Source organism: Psittacula echo, assembly GCF_963264785.1.
Source record: "Psittacula echo genome assembly, chromosome: 6".
Classification (NCBI taxonomy): domain Eukaryota; kingdom Metazoa; phylum Chordata; class Aves; order Psittaciformes; family Psittacidae; genus Psittacula; species Psittacula echo.
The window spans coordinates 22,777,868-22,798,332 of NC_137743.1; the positions used below are offsets into that span (position 1 = coordinate 22,777,868).

At 42.7% G+C, this 20,465-nt stretch overlaps 1 protein-coding gene across 1 annotated transcript in view; it reads right to left on the reverse strand.

Moving 5' to 3' along the window:
- Positions 1-441: 441 nt before the first annotated feature.
- Positions 442-20,465, reverse strand: part of SORBS1 (sorbin and SH3 domain containing 1) — a gene marked incomplete at its 5' end in the record, with an annotated part of 78,951 nt that continues 58,927 nt past the window's right edge. The window contains 11 exons of the mRNA XM_080621163.1: positions 442-2,582; positions 3,395-3,507; positions 4,850-5,040; positions 5,673-5,732; positions 10,972-11,088; positions 12,418-13,146; positions 15,046-15,240; positions 16,247-16,372; positions 16,476-16,590; positions 17,709-17,755; positions 19,212-19,379. Coding sequence (XP_080477289.1) covers positions 2,515-2,582; positions 3,395-3,507; positions 4,850-5,040; positions 5,673-5,732; positions 10,972-11,088; positions 12,418-13,146; positions 15,046-15,240; positions 16,247-16,372; positions 16,476-16,590; positions 17,709-17,755; positions 19,212-19,379 — 1,929 coding nt within the window. The 3' untranslated portion in view covers positions 442-2,514. The remainder of the gene's footprint in view (positions 2,583-3,394; positions 3,508-4,849; positions 5,041-5,672; positions 5,733-10,971; positions 11,089-12,417; positions 13,147-15,045; positions 15,241-16,246; positions 16,373-16,475; positions 16,591-17,708; positions 17,756-19,211; positions 19,380-20,465) is intronic.

Below are 20,465 nucleotides of genomic sequence, written 5' to 3' on the forward strand. Positions count from 1 at the left end.
CCACAGAGGCTAGCATTTGGGGTTTCTTGTCCTACTTAACCTGTGTGGTCTTCTCATCTTAAAAGAGAGTCACAAAGAGCCTCTGTAAACCGGTGGACTTGGGTATGCTCCTGAGCTCCCAGGTCTGAATGCATACCACAGCAGCTGCACCCTGACCCCCTGTTACAGTGACATCTGGGTGCAAACCAGCTTTTTCTCTGCTTTTACACCTTGGTTTCTTTGAGTAAAAAGTTATGGCCTGCCTACAGCTCAGGAGGGAGAACTGGTCAACAAGTCACAAGCAGGATCCTCAGGTGCAGGACACTCAGAAAGCCCATGGCAGACAGCTGCTGCTTATATGGACACAGCCAAGAAGGGGCACTCATATAGAAGCGCACTGCTACAGGAACAGTGGGAATAGACTTTATTTAATAATTTGTACAAGGAACACAATAGTAATTCAATAATTCCATTTATTAATTGACAAATAGTAATCCACTGCAATAAGAAACAAAAAAATCAACACAAAAATAAGTTGCAGTTTGTACGTGCGTGTGTGTATGTGTGTGTGTGTGTGTAACTTAAAATGGCAAGAGCAAGAACAAAAAATAAACCTTTAAATGAGTATGTTATATACAGTCAGTATCATCGTGTTACTTTGCTGGAGAGATTAATTTGGTGTTATCCAATCTTAGCAACAGACCTAAATATTGCTGCAATATTTATTTGAGAGCAAACCCAAAGCAGAAAAACAAACCCATAAATAAGATGCAGGATTAAAGATATCTCCTGCTGAAAAGAAACAGTGGTGCTTTGTGTCATATCTGAAAACCTTTCATAATGGATATTTTGTGCTAAAACTCTTTATGTGAACATACACGGAATTCCATCATTTAAATAAAAGTGGAAAAAAAATCCCAACCTTTCACAACTGCCTATTTTCCCCCTCCCTTCTCTCAATGTGTTTAAATTATTTTTTCTATACAAGGTAAGTAAATTGTCTGTACAAAGTTAAATATACATATTTACAGTCAAATTTCTGAGACAACGAGTCTTCTCTTCCGCTGAGCTAGGCGGAAGACAAGCCTACTTGATTTCAAACCCAGGAGCATGGCTAATTTATCAAAACATTGCAAGTCGTGCTAACAGTTAGTTGTAGTTACTCTTAATAAATCTGTATAAAAGCATCAGCATAAAAATAGGCATTTTATATTATTAAATACGGCTTATGACAAAATAGCAATTTAACCCTTTGCTATTTGTATGGTAACTGTAGGAAGCAGAGTCTGATAGAACCGGTTTTGTTTATGCTTCTTCTTAATAACAAATTGTCTATCAAAAGAGTGGATTTACAGGCAAGCATACAGCCACGCCATTTCCCCCCCCCTCCCCTCAAGGAAACATGCATCTATGTGACTGGTAATAACTGCTGGAAACAGCTTTCCAAGTTGATTAGAATTCTGTATGACAAAATGCAGCCAAAATGCATGTATTTGTTTGAGACCTACCATTGACACTCTAACCAAAAAGGAAAACAAAAAGGCACCCTCAGTGACATGTTGCTCAGATATATCAGAGCCTCTATTCAATGCTGGGAAAGAAGCAGTCTTCATCCCCAAGAGTATGCTTCAAAAAGAGTGTGATCCTTTAGGAACAACAACAGGGCAAGGAGGAAAAAGGAAGTGAATGGCCATAGCACTCAAACAGGATTTGCTCTCATGGGTGCTCTGTTCATTGGTTCTATTCTTTGTGCAGATAAATGTCAAAGCCGGGCTGATTTCTCTTTAAAAAACAGGACTCAGTCCATTTTGATGTACACAATACACTCACACACACACCACCTGCACAAAAGAAAAAATCCCTGCAGAGATAAGGTCATATGTTATTAAAGAGTTTGGGATTTTCATGTTTGCATCATGGTTTGGCTGCACAGGTTAAACAGATTAAACCACGAGTCCCAAACTCCTTTTCCACATAGAGCTCTGCAGTTTAACCACATCAGTTGTCCTCTGCCTCTGCTGGTTCTTAAGATGCATGTCATGAAGGAAGGGTTTTCTATGGAAGTGGAAGGCAGTGCAAAGTGAGTCTTCAGGGAGGCAGAAACTGGGCAGAAAGCCTGGCCTCCCTGAACCTTGCCAGTGAAAGGGAGCAGCTGCAAGGGTGCGTACTGCCCCAAAGCATTATCCTATCTCAACACACAAACAAAACCTATACCATGTGCTTCCCTGAAGCCTTCTCAGAGGTAAGTACTCCATACAAATTAAGATTATCATCAAAACTCTTGCTGGGAGGGAAGAGGAATACACAAAGGCAGCACTGTAAACTAGCAACTGTCTCTTTTTCAGCAAACAAATCACACCCTGAATCCATTGAAGCAGGGTTACACATTCAACTCAATACTGTACCACATAACCACATCCTCCTAACACGTCTTGTCTCTCCTCTACTACATTCATAAATTGTCTGTTTCTTCACTGTTTAAAAATGCCATCTGGAAAACAACCCCATCATTGTCACGGTGGGATTACTGTTATTTTACAGGTACAGAAGCTTCACATAGTTGCCTGGGAAGGTGCCAAATTGCCTTGTTCTCCTGGATGTACCTGTCACAAAATAAAACACAAGGAAGCCAGAGTAAGATGGAGCTATGCAGGGGAGGCTTAGAGGTAAGGCAGAGGTGGCAGCCTCTCCTGCCTTGCAGGCATTTCTTTCTAAAGTTAAACAAGAATCCTGGTCAAAGAGCCTTTCAGTAAAGACAAGCTCACAACTAGTTCTACTACTAAGCATCTTTGTCTTCCCTTGTAACACTTAGTAAGGTGCTGGTGAAAGCTCCTGGGCCCATAGGACAGCAGCCAAACTCCTATCAGTGTAAATGAGCTAATCTCCCTTAAGAAGAGAGAACAAGCCTTTGCAGTGTTGAGATGAAGAACATTGTCCAGACTTGCATTCTTCGCAGATAAAGGGCTAGATTTTGCTAAATGTACAGCTACAGCTGAGGCTGGATTTTCAGGGACTACAACTCCCATCCATATGTTTCCTTTGTCCCCTACTTGCCACTTGTGGTAACTTGCCACAGCTACCTCAGCTTTGGAAAAGCTACAGAAATCCATTTTTCCTTGGTTCCCTCTGTTGCTCTGCTATCTGGGTGAGCAAAAAGGATCAGGAGGAAGAGGGGAATAGGGAAATTAACAAAAGGTAAAAGGAAAAACTAGAGACATAGCAAAGAAAACAAAGCTCCACCTTCCTGCACCCCAATTTTAATGTTTTTGGTGGGAAAAGATGAGAAATCGTGAAAAAAGTCAAGTTGAATTTTTTCACTGTTTTGACCCCACAAATGAAAGTAACTTCCAGATGCTCTGCAAAACTGCTCATCTGCATCTCAAAAAGCTCTGCTGACAGCAAGTGGCACACTCACCCACAAACCAGCCGTCGTCACATTTCTCCATGACATCAACGATGTCACCATCCCTCAGTTCCAGCTCATCATCATTCTGAGGAGTGTAGCTGTAGAGGGCTTGGTAGCTAACTCTAAATCCAGAAAGACACTGCACATTAGCCATTGGATTTCCCTCACATCCCTTCAGAAGGAGACATCTCCCTTCTCCTTTCTAATTCCTACTATACTTTGTTCAATGCAGTCTAGACCTGTGTTTTCCATTTGAGAAGTGGAAGCCAAGCACATTAAATTGGTTGTTGTCACAAGGCCATGGCAGTAAAAAGCATCATGCCTCCATTGTGTGGGATATGCAGAGCGCTTCTGTTTCCTTTTAAGGTCCTTTCCAACCCTAACTATTCTATGATTCTATGTAGTGGTCTCCACAGACTGTAATAATCAGAGTCTTCCTAGCATGTAGCACCTACAGAGTGTATGAGTGCAGACACCCTACTGAATACAAGCCAAAACCTGGATACACTCATTCCTGGGCTAAATGAGACATCTCTTCCCTTGCCCAGGCACATAAGCAGGGCCATGAATGACCAAATAGCAGAGTGAATGACTTTAGAAAACGATACTGCTTACTCTACTGCACTGAGGTTGCTGGATAAATCATGGCAGAGGAGATACAGTACATACAAAATCCAAGGTTGAATCCTGCCCTGGGATAACCACTTGCACAAGAGGCACGCTGTATTTATTAGAAAGAAACTTTATGGAGTGGCAACAATCTTTGGGCAAATCTGGGGAGGCTTGGATCCTCTGTCTGTGGTGAGTGAAAATAGCTGATGTGAGACTTTCCATTCTGCATAAAGGAGCAGGGGAAAGCAAAGTAAAGTGCCCAGGAACTTCAGTCCCCAGCATGCAGTGCAGGCTACTATTCTAAAAATCACCATTGAAAACCTGCACCTAGCTTAATGGCTGCTCCAGATTTAAATCCACCAGACAGCTTTGAAAATCTCAAGCTTGGTCTCTCAAATCACCTAGCACCAATTTATCTGTAGAACTGGCCAACAAAGCACCAAGTGGCATCAGTGTGGGACTGCTCACTGTACTGGGAGAAGCTAAGAACAGGGGTGAACACATTGACCCATGCTATACGAGCATGATGTAGCCAGGGGATATTAATTTGACTCCAGGTTCAAAATACAAAGACATTGAGATAGTCTCCATGACCAGCATGAGTCAAGTGCTCAAAAGGAGACCCAGTCCTGGATCATGAGGTCACTGTTTCAGGTGCTATACAGACACAAGGTTCCAGATTCAAGCTACTCATTATGATGATACATGGCTATTTTTGTTCTATAAAGAAAAGCTGACACTTTCCCATCATTCTAATGTAACTCCGGAAATACTGAAGCTTTCACAGCTCCCCATTTCCACCACCAATCAGAGATAAGGCCCTTGGAAGAGACGGGAGCCAAAAGGACTTACATGTCTCGTGGTGTCTGACTTCTGTCAGGGCTGGTTCCTTGCTGCTGTGCTTGAGGTTGCTGAGAAATGATGAGAGATGGTTTATGATCATTAGAGGTCACCTTGTGGCGAGAGTCAAGAGGCTGAGCAATAGTACTGCAGTAATGAACAGACTTTTCTGCAATGTTTATGATCTCATTGCAAACAGCTTCCTGTGTGGTGGGCAGCATTGACATCCAAGAACACCCAAAGGACAGTCAACAGGGGAGAGGGAGGGGAAAATATAGACAAGAAGAGATGGGACATTCCAGATGCAGCACATAAGTCCAGTAAAAGGAAAAAAAAAAAAAAAAAAAAAAAAGAAGAGTTGTAGATCCAGGTAATTATCCAGGTATTGGAGTGCAGAAGGGATCCAGGTGTAAGCATGGAAAAACAGGCAAGATACAGAAGAATTTGACATTTAGTTTGAAGATTTGTAACAAATACATATACATACACTTTTAAAAGCAGCAGCATATGAGGTTGCAATAAGTTATGCAGTGGCACCAATACAAATGCTATGAAGTCAGTTCAAGAATGCAGGGCAGGCCGCTCCATTCATGCATTTTGCTTCATTTAACTTATACCCAGGGACTAGCAGCACAATCAGCCCAACTTCGCATTGACAGGTTTTCTAATTGATAAGCTCCCTTTTACTGTTGCAAAGAAAACAATATATGCAAATAGATAAATATGTACCTACTTTGCAGCTAAAAACAGTGCTGGCATTTTATCTCTACTGAGTTGTTACTGTCTGGGTGAGGAGAGTCTAGGACTACACATCTGATTTAAACAGTGCCCTTACCACATAGCTCTTTTCAGACTCTGTGAGATCTGGTCCAGCTCTCAATGAATGGTGGGAAGGCTGTGTGATCACCAAGCAAATGATAAGGAAGACATTTTAGCAGGTGTTATATTGGTCAGAATTAAAAAAATGTAAATGGAGAGCAGACAAAAGAAAACAAACAACTCTTCCCCCCCCACCCCAACACCACAGTTCTTGGACAACAATGTCTTTCTTTTCCACAAGAGACATTGAGGCTACAGTAATGCAACTGCATTGCACACACAATGCTACAAAGAGAAAGGTGACAGCAAAAGAGAAGTTCAGAGCAGGGAACTGGAGTAGAAGGTTATGGACACTGCTACAACCAAAAATGGTACATAGTGTCATACTGCGTTCCTATGAACGGGAAAAACCCACAAGGACAGAAGCACATACTTGAAAGCATCAAACTTGAAAAGCCAAAAGCATGCCAGAAGGAATCTGCTGCTGTTTTTAGAAAAGTCCTCAATGACTTTGACACATGAGAGAAGAGTAACTCTTTTGCTTCTTAAAAAAAGATCAGCTCAGATCCTCAGAAGGCACAGTGCCATGCAGCCCCATCAAAAATCACTCTAGCTTGTACCAAGAGAGGATCTGAGCTGCTCTGTTAATTCACACAGAGGCAGAGCTTTAGGTCAGAGGAGGCCCTGAGTGGAAACCCCAGCTCCAAACACCACCATCTGTGAAGCTTCTGGCCTCTGCCCAGCCTCTCTCCCCAGTCACAACTTTTCACAAGGATTCATATATCCAAGGGCACAGAAAGGAAAATCAAGGTGTTTGAGGCTGGAGGTTTTATGGGGAAGGGAAAGATCACTGAGAAAGTTGCACAGGTACCCAGACCCTGGTTTTGCATGCTTTTTGCATATTCAAACACCTACTGAAAGCAAGGAGTATGCTGTGAGTAAACAGAATGTCTGAACTAGTGTATGGTTACTTGTACTACCTGCAGGACTGATTGGCAAAGTGGATGGGATAAGATATAGAGCACTGCCAACCTCTGATCATTCAACACAATTTTCAACCCAAATTCTAACAGTCTCAAATTTTACACTTTCCCTCCTTTTTCACTTCAACAGTGTCCTTCAGTAAAAGGTTTGCTTTCTCACAGCATCCCGAGACAGAGCAGAAGCAGAAGATCAAGAGGTTTGTGAAACCTTCAGTCTAAGCATGGTCAAAGAGTTTGGAGAAGTGCAGGGTGATGAGCTCATCCCTATCCAATTCCCATTCTCAAAGCTCCTCTGAACCACATCTTACACCTCTGGAGCTGTGCCCATCACTGCATTAAAACAAACTCTCTTTTCTTGAGGACTGTGACCCACTCTAGGCCAACTCAACCCAATAGTAACTCCTTCATAACCAGCACTGCCTGGTGCAGGAATCTAGGATCACTGCCCTACGAAACTATGCTCTGTTGCCATACATATTCCTATAGAGAGAACATTAAATGTCAGTTGGATGAGCTAATTGCAGTGGAATCTGCATTCAAAGGATTTTTTGTGGAGCCTGAAATCGTCACAGGATTTCTGGAAGTCATTCCTGCCTATCTATCATCAGTCCTGAAAGGGAAATCAAATAATTAGAAATTTAAAATTAATACTGTGGAAACTAACTGGATACAGTGGATCAAATCAAACGAGATCAGAGCTAATGCAGGTGGTCAAGTAGCTGGGAAAGCGAATTTCCAGGCTGAGGTGAGAGGCAGTTGTGATATTTTTTTTAATTCAAGAAAGTGCTTCTCTGCTACATACTAATAAATTGACTGCTCAAATTGCTCCATGAGCTCTGAAGATTGTATGGTCCCTTTCCCATTGATCACTTGTGACCCCCCTGACAAGCTTTTCCTCCAAAAAGCATTAATAACTATGAAGTAAGTTTGTTATCTGAAACCTGAAAAAATCTGATACTACCTCTGAGTGCTCCGCAAACATGGGTTCAGAATGCCCATGTACTACCTACAGTGATGGCTCTATGTGCCAGAAGTGTCCAAGGAATCAGCAAGTGTGGGGCACAGCTCCAAAGTAAAAAACACAAGAGGTTTCCCCAAAACAATAAGCCAGCCCTGCTGCTGCTGCTGGAGGTAAATTGAGGGCGCTAAAATTGATCAAGTATTCACAGTCCCCGAGGACAACTCAATTCCTACCCGTCAGTCACACTATGTGTTTTGTAAAACTAAATGAATAAACTTAAGCAGGTGCTGAAGTGTCTATGTCTCCTTTAGTGTGCGGACTATACAAATATGTGGTATAATCAGTCCTGAAGCACAGCTGGCCACTACTTCCATCTTATATGGAGTTTGAGGATGGATCTAAAGAGTACCACAAATATGTAAGAATACCAGGAAAACATTCTAAAATAATGAAGAGCCTAGCAAAGCCCTGAGACAGGTTTTAACCATTAGGAAGAAAGATGCTGGTGCTAACTCAGTAGTATTCTCCCTGCTCCTAGTGAAGTCAAGTGTCGTCACTGTGTTTATCCATTGCAGCTCTTGTTTACCTGTATGCTTCTATCCCTTTCTGGTGGGAATTAGAGTACTACATAAGCAAAAAGAAACCTAAGCAGAACAGACTAACAGAGAGACAAGACAGACATACAGACAAATTGGTAGCCCCTCCACGAAGGGCACACACCAGCAGTGATGCTCCCACGGGTGAATGGAGAACCATGAGCAGGGAGGAGTCCCCAGCCCAGCTGAAAGGAAAAAAGAAAAGCCTCTGGATACACCAAAGCCCCAGCTCTGGTGAACATGAGGGAAAAGCTGGACAAAGAGCTCTCACAAAAGACACTGAAAAGGCTGAAGTGCAGAGCAGCCTAAAGGCTGTCAGAAGGTAGACTCCCCCTCGGCGTCTGGATCAGAAGCTGAACCAGTAAGATGCATCTCCCATGAGGAGCAGGTGCCAATGCCCGCTGCAGGTTGTGCAGTGCTGGCTTGGACAGTAAACATGCTGGGTAGAAATGCCACCATGCTGAACCTCTGCAGCAGCAGCAAACCACTGGGGGATATAAAAGCTTATCTGGAGATGGTGTTAACTATTTAATAGAAAGGCTAAGAAAGCATAGCTAGTCTGTGCTGAGGAAGATGGGGTCTGAGCATCCTCCTCGTATGCTCTCCCTCTCTACCACAGGCAGATGAAATAACTCACCACTCTGCCGCAGTGGTTTTGTACAAGTGCAAAAGAGCAGGCAGCCCCCCTGACACTCCTCACACTGTCAGGTGATACAGGGACTCTCATCCAGCCACTCCTGCTGCTTACACACTTGATAGCACCACTGCTTACCACTGCTGACTGTCACACTGTGCTAACAGGACCTCAGAGTAAAACAGGGGTTAAACTAGAAATTCCATGATAGATTGCATTACTGCTTAATATTTATGTTATAAAAATATGTTTTACTGGAATATTCAAACACATTATCTGTAAGTTATACTTGACGTATCTTTCACATGCTGTGGGGTAGTTCTTTTTTCTTTTTAGTATGGACAGTAAAAATAAAATGCAACAACTTCAGAATAGGTAAAAGCCATTGTAATTTATACTATTAATAAATGGAACAGGCAAGAACACACTCCTTCCACCAGCCCTGTACCAAAGAAGTCTTAAACCTGCAAAAAAACCCCTGGGTCAGGCTTTCATAACTGGGAAGGTTCTCTATAATGAGAAATAAAATTAGAAAACTAAACTTCAAAATGGTAAAATATCTCAGACACCAAGGATGGACAGCACTGGAAACAAAACCCAAATGTAATATCTCATTTTCATGTCTACCAAGCAATTTTCTCATTTAATTAAAACCAATGAAAAGATATAGATTTTTGTAAAGGCCTCCAACATATTACCCACAGTTTTGCTGAAGCCATCAACCTCTGTATGGGTCACACAGGTAATTAGAGGTCATTTGTACACATAAATACTGCTCCTGCTCCCTAAACAACTGTAGGCCAAGAGAAGGAAAGGAGGTCAAGACTACTGGTAATGTCAGACACAGTTTGAATTCGACACTGACAATGCTCTGATTGTCAAGGCATATATAATATAAATTTTGTATTGACTTTGACTCCAAAGAAAGGCCACAGGATCCTATTACAACCAGGTGCAACACCCAAAATAGAACTGTATGCTAGTCAGCACTCAGGAGAAATGTCTTTCCCCAAAAGTGGCTTTTTGCTCCTGCTCCTTTAAATCACATACATCCAGCACAAGCACCAGCAGGACCAGGCACATCAGAAGTCGGGAGAAAGGCCAACAGAGAAAACTTCTACGTATTTTTAACATGAAGCAGAATATGTATCCTGTTGGACTCAGATATTGAAACTAAAATGGAAGCAGGAGGTGGCTGTTCAGTAAAAAGTTGTGCAAGCTCACAATCAGAGGGAAATGAGCAAATAACAGGGAAAATTCAGGGTTCAAGCTGTATCTCGGTCTCATAAACTGGTAAAGAAAATAAGTAACAATGGCACTACTTCTGACACTCTTCCTGCGTGAGCAGCCTGCCTGGTTCACTGATCAAACCAGATTGCTTCCCCAATACCCACCACTACAAACTCAGTCCAATTTCTGCTGAGCTTTCCGTTTCAAATATTGCCATCTTGTGGAAGCTGCCTGGAAGGACTAATGAGCCACCAGCAGCTGTGAGCACTGCTCATGCCCAGATCTTGGACACCCCAGCCACACAGTGCTGATGCTGAGTTGGTTATGCTGTACAGACCCAACTGCGCCCCTCCTTAAAGGCGTTTGTACCTGTCAGCAAGAGAGCTGAGAACCTCTGTATCCTACTTGAGAAAGCTGGCACAGGTCCCTGACACTATGGATACCAAGTTGTGTATGCCTTACCCCTAGGTCCGAGATGCTCAAACCTTGAATTTTGATCTGATGTGGTTAAACAAAACCTGAACCAAAGTATCTCACACTACATCATTCCTGCTAACAAGGCCACCAATACTGCCTTATAAAGCAATCAAGCTGTAGGAACTCAAAGTCAGAACTAGGTGAGCCCTGGGTTAATCCTTTGGAGGAACAGAAAATCAGATACTCAGCTGGTACAAACTGGCAGAAACCCACACTTTGAGCTATGTGGATCTGCACCAGCTGAAGAGTTTGGCCATACCTGCCCTTCTGCACAGCCTAGAAGTCATTTAAAATTATTAAAAAAAAAAATAATTCTGAATTAAATGATACGATAAATATCTCACCTGTGAATGAACGGCTAAACAAGCATGTAACAAAACAATGGCATGGACACATCTCTAAGTAATGGAAGAGTAATCAGCAAAGATGATTACCTGTGGCTTATTGACTCTGCATGTAAGTCTGGGAGGTGGCTGTGTTGTGACAGTAGAGGAAGAGAGGGCAGAGGAAGGGAGAGGAGCAGATGAAGAGAATGCTTTTGAGTCTGCAGTCTTTTGAAGAAAAGAAAAGTTGGTCAGCTTGGCATATAGTCTCTTATCACTATCACTGCTAGTGATAAGAGCATCTACTATGCAGTAAATCTGATGCACACAAAGCAAACGTAACTTCATGCAAAGGCAAGTGCAGTTTTCAGTTAGTTCATCTGAGCTGACAGCCTCATTGTTTTAAACATGCCGCTTATGTCTGTAAAAAATAGTACTAAAAGTATGTCCAGATGGTAAACAGCACAGTCGTTATACAGCTTTTGATGCACTTCTGGTTATGACTCAAGCAGAAATCAAGCAATTCTTGATATGATTTCCCAGTGTGAAATGTGTCATCTTAGAAATCTTAGTTCTTCATTATTTAATGTTTGCTAGATGGCGTATGTCATAGTGGCTTATCGCAGTGCATTCAAGATAGTATTTATACTGCTATGATTTTGAGCTCTCCAAACTTCCACTCTTACGTAACGTAGCATGGGTGATGCTGTCATGTATTTGGGCTGTCTGTTGCCCACAGTGGACCCCAAGTCAACCGAGAACTGCAAACAAGGGCAGATCTACACCAAGACCGAGGTTTGGAGATTTATTGTAGAAGCTACTGCAGGGTTCCCCTATCTTCCCTCTCACTGTAACATACAGCTTTATGTAACTAAGAACTCTTAGGGAAAAGTATCACTAGTTCTAATTCGTATTTATGGCTAGATCCTTTCACATCATTTTGGAGACACAAAAGCAATAAATTCCACTCAATGCATAAGACAACAATCAAGCCTCCCTGACAGAGCCACGTACATCTCAGAGTGAGGTTCACTAAACCACAGGCTCCGTGATCATCGAGGGACAGCTTTTGTGATGCTAGGAGCCGGATTGACATTTACAAAGGTTTTTAGTTCTTGGCTTTAGGAGGAACAAATAAATCCTATAACCAAAGGTGATCCATTACACACTGGAGAAATCTCTGAATAGCAAGGAATTGCTTGTATTCCACACAGTGAGGTGTATGTGCATAAGGCCTGTGTGATACTTTCCTCTGACACATCTGGTAATAGCCATTATCTGGGACAATCACCTCATTAGGGGTGACCAGTTGAGTCAGTCCTTTGTTATTACCTATTTTAAAATAATTTTCACTACACTGCTCCTGAGCCCTCTTCTAAAACTTTTTGATCTACTATCCAGGGAACACCACTGGTAAACCCTGGAAGAAGTTCTTAGGATCATCAAAATTATGTGTGGCAACCACTGGCTCTGCCTGGCCAGCAGAGCAGCACAAACCTTAACACACCAGTTAAAATCAGCAATTCAGAGCAGCACACACACATGCAGGAGAAGTACCTTATTTTCCCCGCTTTGAAACTTTCCCAGATCACCTTTCCTCATGCCTCTTTTCTCTTTTTTACCTCCCTGTACAATAGCCATTAGTTCCTGACACAACTGGTTGTCCTCAGACGAACCCACAGGTCTCTTTTCTGAGCTCACACGCATGTCTACTTGGGATGGTTTCAGGCAGCGCTCAACAGAGATCTTGGGAACAGTGTGAGCACCCTGCTCAGGGTTGCTGCTGCCCTCTCCAGTCTTTTGGAGCCAGGTTTGGCTGCCAGTGATGTCACGGTGCTCTGTGAAGATGCCTTCGGGGCTCTCAGCTGCCCAGCGAGGGGAGTTAGAGTAGCTCACGCTGGGAGAAGGGGAACCAACAAACTTTTCTTCACTTTGTGGAGTGGCCTCATAGAAACTGTGGGTGGAGGACTGAGGTCTGGATGAGTAAGAGGGCAATGGGGATTTAATGGACCTGGGAGTTGAGGAGCCAGAGAGGTGAGAATGGTGGAGGCTGACCGTGGGGGAAGGGCTGGCTGCAGCACAAGGTGAGAGATAGCCAGTGTGAGAGAGAGAGGCTTCAGGCGGAGGAGGCAATGGAGGAGTTATGGCAGGAGTGGGGCTAGGAGATACTCCCACGGTCAGAGCAATCCACTCAGATGTGACCGCCTGCACCTCTGGAGATAAGGCACGGCGTGCGAAAGGCAAAGGTGGAGGAGTTGGTGTATGGAGCTGCTCAGAGCTGGGAGACTTGAAGGAGACAAAAGTAGGAGAGAAAAAGAAAGAAATGAACAAAAAAAAAAAAAAACCAAAACCCACAAAACAAAGAATATATAGAGCAACTGAGCAAAAGTAAAAGGATAGCAAACGAGTATGGAGAAGAGCAGATCTGTGACCAAGCATGGTGCTTAGGTTTTCCACAGACAGTGCACTGTGTTGGAGAACATGATGTTCACAGCTACTCCAACCACAGAGTCCAGTGTCTGTCTGTGCTGCCAATAGCCTTCTCCAGCCTTTGTCAGGGTCCCAGACACAAAACATCTCGCGGAAGACCTTAAGATTTCATACCATATGCCCTAAGTCCCTCAGGGAGCAGTTGAAGCCACCATTCATGATGGCAGCATGTAGCATTTGACTGTCTGGCAGTAACAGCTGGGGCCCCAGGAACTCACACTGTGGAGCCAAGTCAGAATTCACTGGTGCAACGAATTTTGACTTTATCCATCCTAGCATGAGCAATGCCTGCTCCTCAAGAGACTTGCATTGCTGAAGCTGTGGAGGAGAAAGGGATAAAAAAGCCAGCTGTGGCTATTTGGCCTTTAAGTGATTAAAGTAGGTCCTATGTTTATAAAGGCAGAACACACAACTGACTTCTGCCCTTAGCTATTACAATCAGTAATGTCAGTGAGATCAGCTACATCAGCACTGATCAGAGTGTTTTCTCAGTTCTCTGCCAAGTTAGAAAAAAAAAATAAGGGAGAGAATTGATTTACCAGGGGAAGAATCAAAAGAATAGTAAAGGAAATGAAAAAAGGGTGAACACAATCCCTTCCATTAAGGGGAGAAGCTCGCAGAGAGCTGATGGCAGACAGGTCACAGCCATGGAGAGAGGCTGCCAAGCTCAAACAGAAAAGCTCAACTGAGGTCCACTTCAACAGGGAACCCCAAAAAAACAACAAGTCTTTCCTCTTTACACAGTGGCTAAGAATAAAAACACTCCTTTTAGGGAAGATCCAGACAGACACCGGGCATGAGCCATGGCAGCCTTCCCGTTCCCTCCTGATCCCAGTTCTCCACTTCTGTTCCTTGGAGGCTTGACCTCAGAATGACCTTGCTTCTGTCCCATGGGTGAGAGAGGGATGTACCAGAACCTCATGGCTGCAAACCAGACACATATGCTGACCTTCAAGCATGAGTATTTTCAGGATGAGAGCAAAAGAAAGGGATTTAGAGACTCACTGCTGCCCTGATACATTTTCTACAGCAAACATTCTGGGATCCCCATATAATTACCTGCTGCCATTTTGATTTCTGCTTTGAACTGCAGCATGGTTTATAGTGACTGTAATATTCATCTAAGATCCCAGACTGGCCTGCTTTCAAACCCTGAGTTTGTTTAGCACCAATTTCAAATAATACAGGCTGCTCTCCTGACCCTGTCTCCCAAAACCTTGGTTGTGAGCTGGAACATTTAAGGGTAAATATACAGCTTGATTCAAGCTGACTGGAATCAACATAATGACTGCTACAGACTATAACAGTCTGTGACACCCTTTTGATAGTCATAATAAGAAATTCACTCTTCATAGTGGAGGTCTATATAGTGTAAACAAGCACTCAAGAGGAGCTGTACCACCAATTCACTCTATCTCTGGCAGTGAAATTTATTCAGATGGCTGTGAACTGTAGCCCTTTCAACCTGGCCTGAATTCAAGCTACAGATCAGAGATGAAAAGCTGAGTCTCCAAATCCCCACGTGACCCATTCATTAACCCTTCTGGTAAATGAAATATCGCATTTTCCTGCAGTTGCAGTATACTGCAGGGAGCACATGGCTTTTACTGTGCAAAACACTAGTCTTAGCTACAGCAATGGCAACATCCCTCTGTTCTGCAAAGTGTTGTAACTGGCTGCATCTAGTTCAAATACCTGTGGTGAGGCTGTCATGCTGCGGTTAGGGGAGAGGGACATTGGTGGGTCAGGATAGTCAATGGCATTCTTGACCACTGGCCGCTTCAGCACTTCCACATAAGTGACAGGGAAAATGCCTTGACGATTGGTGCCAGAGATTCTGCCTTCGTACCAATTCTCATCCACTCGTCGAATCAATGTGATCCTTTCACCCTATGGGAAGGAACAGTAATGTAGCCCTGATCTTAACATATTTCATCAATCCAAAGAAGATTACATTTTTAATCTTGCCGCATCTGATTTAAAACAACTGGTGGCTCTCAGCCTCCTCTATTTCCCAGTTATGGAGGAACCCTAGGGTCTGGGTGGGAATGATATTTTTCACTTCAGAGAAGAGGGAAATGTAGATATTCTGGAGCTGACTTGGGCTGTCTGCAGACTCAGTTATGTTCACATTTTCAGGACTCTACTTGCTATAGCCAATTAAAAAAATGGAAACCAGCAGTTTCAGGCTGACCACAAGACTCTTAGGTATGAGATACACAGGGCATATGCATAGGTCTGCAGTTTAAACTAGGTCTCTGTGCTCTCTCCTCTTCTGCTGACAAATGAACTGACTTCCAGACCATTAATATAAAGTGCAAGCCCTACCTTCATGTACAATTAAAAGAGAATTAGACAAAATCTAATCTGAGCTGTAAAATAGAAAGCTGGTTGAGATAGAGAAATGATGCTACTTAATCTAAATATGTTTGACTGCTCTGAACAGCCATTACACAACCCATTCCTAGTCCTTTACTCTGCAGAACTTGCCTGTCTCAATGATCTGGCTTGTGGTATGAAGGAAGGTGAATCCAGTTTCCTTCTTTTTTATATTGCTATTCTCATGTGACTGTGTACATCTCCATTGGAGAGGATCGGACTGGAGACATGTCACCAAATATCTAATGTGTCGTGCAGAGCCAGGCTTCCAGCACTTGTGCTCAAAGTATCTTCTTAGCTAGCCCTAAGGAAGCAACTGACACTTCTTGAGTCAGCCTTCCTGACTGTCCCTGCAATACACTACATAATGAGTATGGAGTAAAAACATGGATGGTAAGAAGGAATCCTTCCTGAATATGGAGTTCATCTTATTTGAGCTTTCATTTGGAAACTGCAAGTTACTAGTGTTAAAAAGCATATGTCTGGATTCAGTTCATCAGCACAATGAAAGTCCTACCTTTCTGAAGGACATTTCCACTTGGGTATCTCCATTGAAGTTGAACTTGGCAATAGCATCTCCATATTCCAATACTTGCAATGGTGATGGCTTTTTGGGCTGAGCTTTCTCAGCTGGTGGGAGGAGCTGGAATGAGCAGAATCATATGAGTCACATATAAAAAGCCCATAAACTGGTCACTGGCAGAAAGGGAGTGGGCAAAGAGAACACCTGCAAGGAAAGAAGCTACCTCTATGTACGATCGTGGGAAGATGCCAACTCTGCCATGGTGTTCGCCTTCATACCAGTTCTGGTCAATCTGCTTGTAAATGTAAACAATATCTCCTTTTTGCAGAGGAAGCTCCCTGTTAACAACACAAGTGCTCCATAAGAACATCACTGGAGAACAGATGTGTTCCTTTTCTGTTCAGCAATCCTGAAGTACCAAGGTTTGCATCAGCCCTATTGATACAAATCATGTACCATGCGAAGTGAAAGCTACATGTTGAGAATTACATCTGCCTCTCTCTTATTACAGGTGCTGGGGAGATGCTGTGTAAATCATCACATATAGAACATATACAGAATATTCCCAGGACATTAGCCGCTGAGAAGAAAAACAGCAGATCCTTCGCTGAATTCTGTGCTTTCTTTCTTCTCTAGCAACGTTAAAATAAGAGTTTCTCCAAGGTCATGCAGAGGGCCTTCTAGGCCTTCTCTTCACAACAGTGTCTCCCAAAAAGAACGAGTATTGTTGTGAGATTCATGCAAGGCACTGCAACAGGGCATGTGGTACACCAGAAGCATCCACTGGTGTATCCACAGATGCACAGATCCACAGAGGAGTGACCACTTTGTAACCTTACAGGTCCTGAATCAGGAAAATGCTGAGTTAAGGGCACACCTTGACATGCTTAAAATTAGACAACTGTTTAAGTCTGAGTGCCCAGCACAGTGAAAAGGATGCTGCTGTTCTGCATATATATGTTGTTTTGACCACCTGTATGATAGATTTACTACCTGTATGGTAGTAAGCTACTGACTAATACAGTTCTTTCAGCTCCTAGATCAGAGCACAGCTAGGGATGTTGTGGAGAGGAATCCCTTCTATCTCCAGCACAAGGGCAGTAACAGAGCTGCTGCCCAAAGGTCTCATCCAGCTGTTGTTCTTACAAGGCGTGTGGAAGAACATCAACCAGAGCACTCTCCCATGGCTCAGCTCACCCGCAGAGCAGAACACTAATTTGTTCCTGGGTTACAGATGCACTGAGGAAGAAGACATGTTTGTAAAAGTCCTTTAGAGACTATGACCTGTAAAATTCGTATTACTTTTCCTTGTCTTACTATGGACAGCTTCAGTTTGAGCTGCTGCAAAGATACTCGCAAAACATGAATCCAGTTCCATGACACTTCAAAAATGCTGCATCCTAGGGAAAAAAGCAGACAAAGAACACTCAAGGCAGTAGTAATGAGCTGTACTCACTTTAGCGTCTGTGCTTTAAAGTCAAACTTGGCTCTAGCAGGTCTCATCTAAAGATCCAAAAAAAAAAAAAAAAAAAAAAAAAATCAACACATTAAAATTAATAATTATGTTTTTAACCCTCTTCTGAGGAAAAAACACCCAAACTCTTCTATAGCTAACATTAGTCTGGGGAAGAAATTGAACGCAGGTATTATTCTGCATTGTGTGCAACTGGTACTACAATGCAAATATGCTGGATGGGTCTCTCCCACCAGGGCAAAAAGTGCCAGCTTCTGTTATAACAGTAATTAAGAGCTCTACAGGACATGGATTTAACACCAGTAAACTTTTAAATGTGGCAAACCCTGCTGAATGAAAGCTGCTCCAGTAACTACAGTTACTGGTGGCTCCAGGACCAAATTTCCCTTGATACGTGAATGGAAAAGCAAAATTTACTAACTGGGGAAAAGAACAGCAGGATTTTATTTGATATGGTTCTTACAGATTATTACCTGGCCCTGCTGATTCCTGCAATGTGACCCATTTACTCTGTATAAATTGGTAGGAAAGAGACAAAGGTGAGGAGGAAATATGAATAAATTAAGTATGTGGCTAAAAAAATGTCTCCAGTGGCTACAACGCTGAAGGTGACATTGACAACAGGCCTCTGCTTTAAAGCTTGATTTACTTGGCTGATTTTCTAATGGCCACAAAATATTCAGACAATTTTAAAGTAATTTTGGTAGCAGAGCACAAAATAAGAAGCAGTCACATTCATGTGGCACCAGAGCATCTGAAAGTTCATACAGGGCAGACAAGTGTACTCCATCCATGCGGTGACCACCTCAAGCATCGCTGCAATGCAGCACCCCTGGGAAAATAGAACCACTGTCAAAAGCCCCAGCAAAAATCCTTAAGGCAGAAAAAGGCATTTAGCCAGGACACCTGAACTAGCATTCAGCCCTTAGGAAAAGTGCCTTGGACTCATGGGAAATGCATCTACTTCCTCCTTTGTCTCTTTCAGAAAGACTGACTGGGTCGTATGCAGTGAAACATGCCAAGACTTTTTCCAGTTGTTTCTAAAGGACATTAAGCACCTTTCAAGAGGAAAAGAAACAATCTATTTCTAAATAAAACTACAAGACAGTGACATGGCCAGGATCAACAAGACATGAAGTTTCTAAGCATAAGGCACAGACAAGACAACAATATAGCAACATGATGCAAAAGATGTAAAATGCCTTTGATTCACTAAAAGTAGCTGATTTTTAAAGGCATGCATCACAGGTGTGCACCAGCAATTCTCAGCAGCCATGCTTTAACATATGCAGCTTGGTAAAGAGATATCAATTAATTTACCAGGCATAAGAGTCAAAGCAGATCTAAATGAAGCCAGAATGGGAAAGGGGAAGGTGGAAAAAACCCAAACATTCTCTGAAGAGCTAATGTTGGCCTAAAGCACAACTTTGTGAGAGGCAAATATTGCTTTGGGTCAAGCAGCAGACTGAGGTAACTAAAACAGACCTCTGACCCAGATTTCCTCTTTGCTGTATCGTCTACATTTAGGAGGTCCCCAAATCGCTCATTAGTGATAAACTGATGGTGCGTTGGAATAACCCCTGTGTGCCTTCTAGCTGCAATATCTGCTTCTTCTTGCTCACGTTTAAGCCGTCTCTGGTCCTCTAACAGTTTCTGCCATAAAATTGCATAAAATGGGCAGTAAATAATCTAGTTAAATGTATTCAAAAGCTGCCACAAATGCGACTTAAATAAAACTTCGGAGGTCCCAGCAAATAGCTAGACTTTTACAGTTCAACATAGAATACTGATTCTGCTAATTACACAATACCCTTTCATTTTGCAACCACAGAAAATAAAAACACCATTATTGCATAACTGAAATCCAGCTCAGACAGAGGATCTGATCCAAAGCTAATGGAAGCCAACAAGGAGTTTTTCTAAGTTCTGGAGGGGTCCTGAGATTTTCTAAGAAGATTGCTGATAGTGCAGATGGCTGATCCAAACATCCTTCAACCAACAAAGTTTCTCTCATTGACTTCCAAGAGACCTGAATCAGGTCCACAAAGTAAGTTCCAAGGCATCAAACTCCCCTGGGCTTTACAAAGAGCTTGGGAGAGATCCCAACCACTTTCAGGTTTCACGTCCTCCATACTTCCTTTGGTTTCCTGTAATATACTTTGTAAAATAAATAAACCCCAAATAATTATTTTGGACTTCTGAAGTCTCTGGAACACTAAGCGAAATGTGCATTCTTGAGCATCTGGGTAGAAGGATTCTTCCACCTTTTAGGGCTGACTGCAGGCTGAAGAGTTCAGCTCTGAGCCAATTTATTTGAAGCCAGTAGGTCTTAGTGAATTCAGAGTTTTGCTCTTACATGACTTCTTGTGCTGAATTTCAGAAATGGGGGGATTACCAACTGTTTCACAGGAGAAGACAGCAAAAACAATTTTCACATAGGAATTAAGAGCAGGTTTTACCATCTCTCAAAGCACACATACACATTATTTGAACTCGGAAGGTCAACACCAAAAAGGTAACTTCCCCTCCCCACTCCCACAGTGAAAATCAATTCCAGCTTCCTGGAAAGCAATCACTTTATAACTTTTTTAGCCAGTGTGAATACAGTCAGTGCTGAAAAGTCTGTGTGGTTTTCCTATTATTTTGGCTTTTCCCAGTGTTGCCCAGCCATTTTGAAAAGGACTGCTACATTCTGTCATCAACAACTTGAGACACCATAAAGAATTCTAGTTTGCACTG